Consider the following 3,910-nt stretch of genomic DNA (forward strand, 5'->3'; position numbering starts at 1 on the left):
AAAAAAAACCCACAAAACAACACACTACTACCACACCATTAGGGCTTCTTGGTCTATGAAAGGGGTGATTAATTCCATTCTCTCATGATCATTAAGGATTCAGCAGGATAGGGAAGGGCTCACAACAGTTGTTCATAGGGTCAGTCATGAGGCATCATACTCAACAGCACTTAACAACATGATCTTTAGGTCAAACAAGATAACATTATTTAACAATATTAACATCCTCCCTTCAAATATTTTTGTGTATATTCTTCATATATTGTGATAATACCAATACTTCTGTCATACCAGTTTTGTAATATCAGTTTATATTCTCAGACATTTTCTCCAATGGAAAGTATTTAATTAATATCTCTACAGAGTAATTATAAATTAAGAAAACCAAACTCATATCCCTCCTTTGCCCTATCCAGCTCATAGTTTAGCATAAAGGAAAACTGTTCCAATAGAATTCATTCCAATAAAACCTTTTAGCAGCTCAGCTATACCTGGCAGACAGTACCTTCAGAGTTTTGAGATTTTGTTCTGTTTTACAGTAGTTTGTGGTGAGTTAGCAGTTTGTGATGTATAGAGTATACATACAGTTGTGTTTATTGTCTTTTTTCTCCCTTCTAGACTGCACCAGAGCTGCAGAGCAACTAAAAAATAATCCACGACATAAGAATTATTTGGAAAAAGTATCTCTGAGGCAGCTAGAGAAATTATTTTGTTTTTTAAGAGGTTACTTGAAGGGACAGACTTTGGCAGAAACGATGGAACAAATTCAGCGAGAAAGAACTATTGATCCTGAGGAAGACATGAACAAACTAGATGACAAGGAACTTGCTAAACGGAAGAGCATCATGGATGAACTTTTTGAGAAAAATCAGAAGAAGAAGGATGATCCAAATTTTGTTTATGACATTGAAGTTGAGTTCCCACAGGACGAACTGCAGTCCTGCAGTTGGGACACAGAGTCAGCTGATGAGTTCTGATACTAAACACTGACGTTATTTATTGGTTTGCAGAAATTTCATGTTTATACACAGAATATAGGTTGGTTATAACAAAAATCTATAAAGACCTTTAAATGGATATGTGAGGTCATAGTTGGATTGACTGTGTTACTTTTAAAAAAAATAGGACCTTCAGAGCATCTACTGTGTATGTGCATGGGGGAAGATAAAGAAAGCAGAGTATAGGGATATAACTTTAAGAGCCTGCAGTCTAATTACAGATCAGTAAAAAGCTTAACAATATCATGAAGGAAAAAGATTAGAGTGTGGTGCTTGATAAAGGCCAAAGAGGGCCAAAGCCTAGATCACTGTTGGATAGTAAAGGAAGACTTTGTCCTTTAGTGGGAGAGACAGGATTTGTGTGGTTCTTGAAATGGTAATATTTGACTCTAGGATTCCAGGTAAAAGAAAGTGGGAAAAAGTCGGGGAAGGACAATGATAAGGAGAAGCTGAAAGTTTGATTTGTAAAACAGGAAACAAATTATAGTTTGATAAGATTGGAGAACCTGTGTGATTTAAGGGAATGATCCTGAATACATTATGTTTTTCTAAGTATTTAGCTTGTTTTATATGTATTCATTTTGGAGTAGAGAGCCCTTGTAAAATGCCCCGCATCTTTAAATAGATGTCATTTGCTGGGCAGCAGGAGGTCAACCCCATCCGGTGTCAGAGAGTATATACTAAAGATATTCTGAAACCATGAGCCTCTTCCCGTAAACGCAATACTTGTTTGTTAAATGGGAAGTCCATTCATTTAAATTAAATTTTAACTAATCAATTTAGACCTATTCATGAGTGTGGATCTACAAAGAGATCCTTGTGAAACCTTTGCCTAACGAGATTATGTGTACCTGGACATCTTCCTTCTTACTACGATATTATATAATTGATAGAATCCTTATGGTCTTTATAAAGAAAGTAATATTTAGTAAATAAAACTATTAAAATAATTATTCAGTCTATCTCTAGTCTATGTTCTTTACCATTAAAAGCTTCATTCTTCATTTTTTATTTTGAGTATGGACAAGAATATCTAAAAGGTAAATATCTTGAGAGAAATTGCTAAGTCAGAGTGTATGCATTTTAAATTTTGATAGATATTGTTGAATCTTCCTCTATAGAAAATGTTTTATAATGTATATTAAGCTATAATATTTTAGGATCTAGAAATTAGCAATACACCCCCCCCAAAGTTCTTTCCTTAATTCACAGACTAGTTGGGAGAGAAGAGACAATACATAAATGCATAGATAATTCTTTTTTTTTTTTAGATAAGTCTTAGTGTAAGATAATAAGTGCTCTGAATAAAAACCAAGTTAAAATAATGAAATAGGTAAGAAACATTTTTTGACCGGATAATTGCCGTGGGCTCAGTTGTATCAGAGATGATGAAGATGGCATAGGATAGGACAGAAAGCAGGTCTGTTCATAAAATTGTTACTCTACTGCACCTAAATAACAACATGAGATCTCACTAAGGTTGTAAATTTGAATAACAGCCAGAAGAATTGATCAGCAAATGATAGGCTCTTGGGCTCCAGTGTGGTTGGCATGTTTGAGGAAGAACAGGGAGGCCAGTGTGGCTAATACAGATTGAACAAGAGAGAAATGGTAGGAGATGAGTTTGGAGTGAATATTACCAATGTATGGTACCATGCAAGTTGTACCAGCTTCAACTGTCAACTGTTCTTGTTTTTCCCTATGTGTTCATCAAGAGAAGCTTCTGTGTAAGTTGCTGATATTTGCCAGTCTTAAAATGGAAAAATGAAAAAAGTTTTGATTTGTATTTCTTCTAGTAGGAGTGAGACTATCTTTCATATATTTAAGAGCCTTTTTTTGATGGAAGGTCTATTAATGTGCTTGCTCATTTTTTCAGTTGGGTTGCTAGTCTTTAATTGATTTATAGAAGTTCTTTATCAAGGAAATTAGTCCTTGGACAATGATATTAGTTGGATTTTTTTCACCTACTCCTTTATCTGTTAACTTAGTTTATGCTACTTTTTCTTAGCAGAAGAATTTCTTAATGTGGTCAAAGCAATTAGTCTTTTTCTCTGTGCCTCTGCCTTTTTTGTCATATGTAGAAAGGCATTCATTACTCCCAATATTATAAAATAGATTACTCCATGAACTTTTTTTATATAGGCATTTGTTTTGGAATAAAATGTGAGATGTTAATCCAATTTTTTTCTTTTTCAAAATGCCCACCTGTTGCCCCAGAACTGCTGTCTATTGAATTACCTAGCTTTCCTCATTATTGATCATATACCAAACTTCCATATGTTTCAAAATAAGGTCTCTTTTAATAATGTTCTCTGCAGCATGCTTCCCAGATCGTGGGCACGTGTGTGCGTGCGTGTGTGTGCTTTTTAAAAATGTTTATTGAGCACATTATTTGTGTCCACTAGATTAAGAGCTTTAGATAAGCAAAAGAGGCCACCTTTTTGCTTTTAAGGTGTTACGTAGGTTAGCTGAAGCAATAGGTAAAGGAGGAGCTTTTGTGAATTGAAAACACTTTTTTTAATTGAGGTTTGTTTTTTTCTTCCCTCTGTAGCTTTTTTTTCCTAACACTTATTCATAAAGCTCAACAATTTTAGCTATCTTCCAATGGCATTGTCCCCCATGTGAAATTAACATTAACATACTCATTTTCCTATATTTAGACAACCACTAGAGTTGTTGTCATTATTATGTGCTGTTGAGTCTCCTGCTAGTGACCCTTTGTACCATAGTTTTAGGGTTGCTGTTGTTGTTATGTGCCATTGAGTTGCTTGCGACTCATAGCGACCCTATGTACAAGAACTCTAAATGCCGTTCTATCCTGTATCAACCTAACCATCACAAAAGCGCTTATTCCTACCACTTCAGTCACAGAATTGATCCATCTCATTGAAGGTCTTCTTCTCCTTCGCTGC

General features: G+C 34.9%; 1 protein-coding gene across 1 annotated transcript in view; it reads left to right on the forward strand.

Moving 5' to 3' along the window:
* Nucleotides 1-990, forward strand: part of CEP19 (centrosomal protein 19kDa) — a 2,462-nt gene extending 1,472 nt beyond the window's left edge. Inside the window, exon 2 of the mRNA XM_006884191.1 lies at nucleotides 619-990. Within this exon, the coding sequence (XP_006884253.1) occupies nucleotides 619-977 (359 nt within the window). The 3' untranslated portion in view covers nucleotides 978-990. The remainder of the gene's footprint in view (nucleotides 1-618) is intronic.
* The last annotated feature ends 2,920 nt before the right edge of the window (nucleotides 991-3,910 follow it).

This window comes from Elephantulus edwardii, unplaced genomic scaffold (genome assembly GCF_000299155.1).
Source record: "Elephantulus edwardii isolate Elephantulus edwardi_28Jun2011 unplaced genomic scaffold, EleEdw1.0 scaffold00032, whole genome shotgun sequence".
Lineage (NCBI taxonomy): Eukaryota > Metazoa > Chordata > Mammalia > Macroscelidea > Macroscelididae > Elephantulus > Elephantulus edwardii.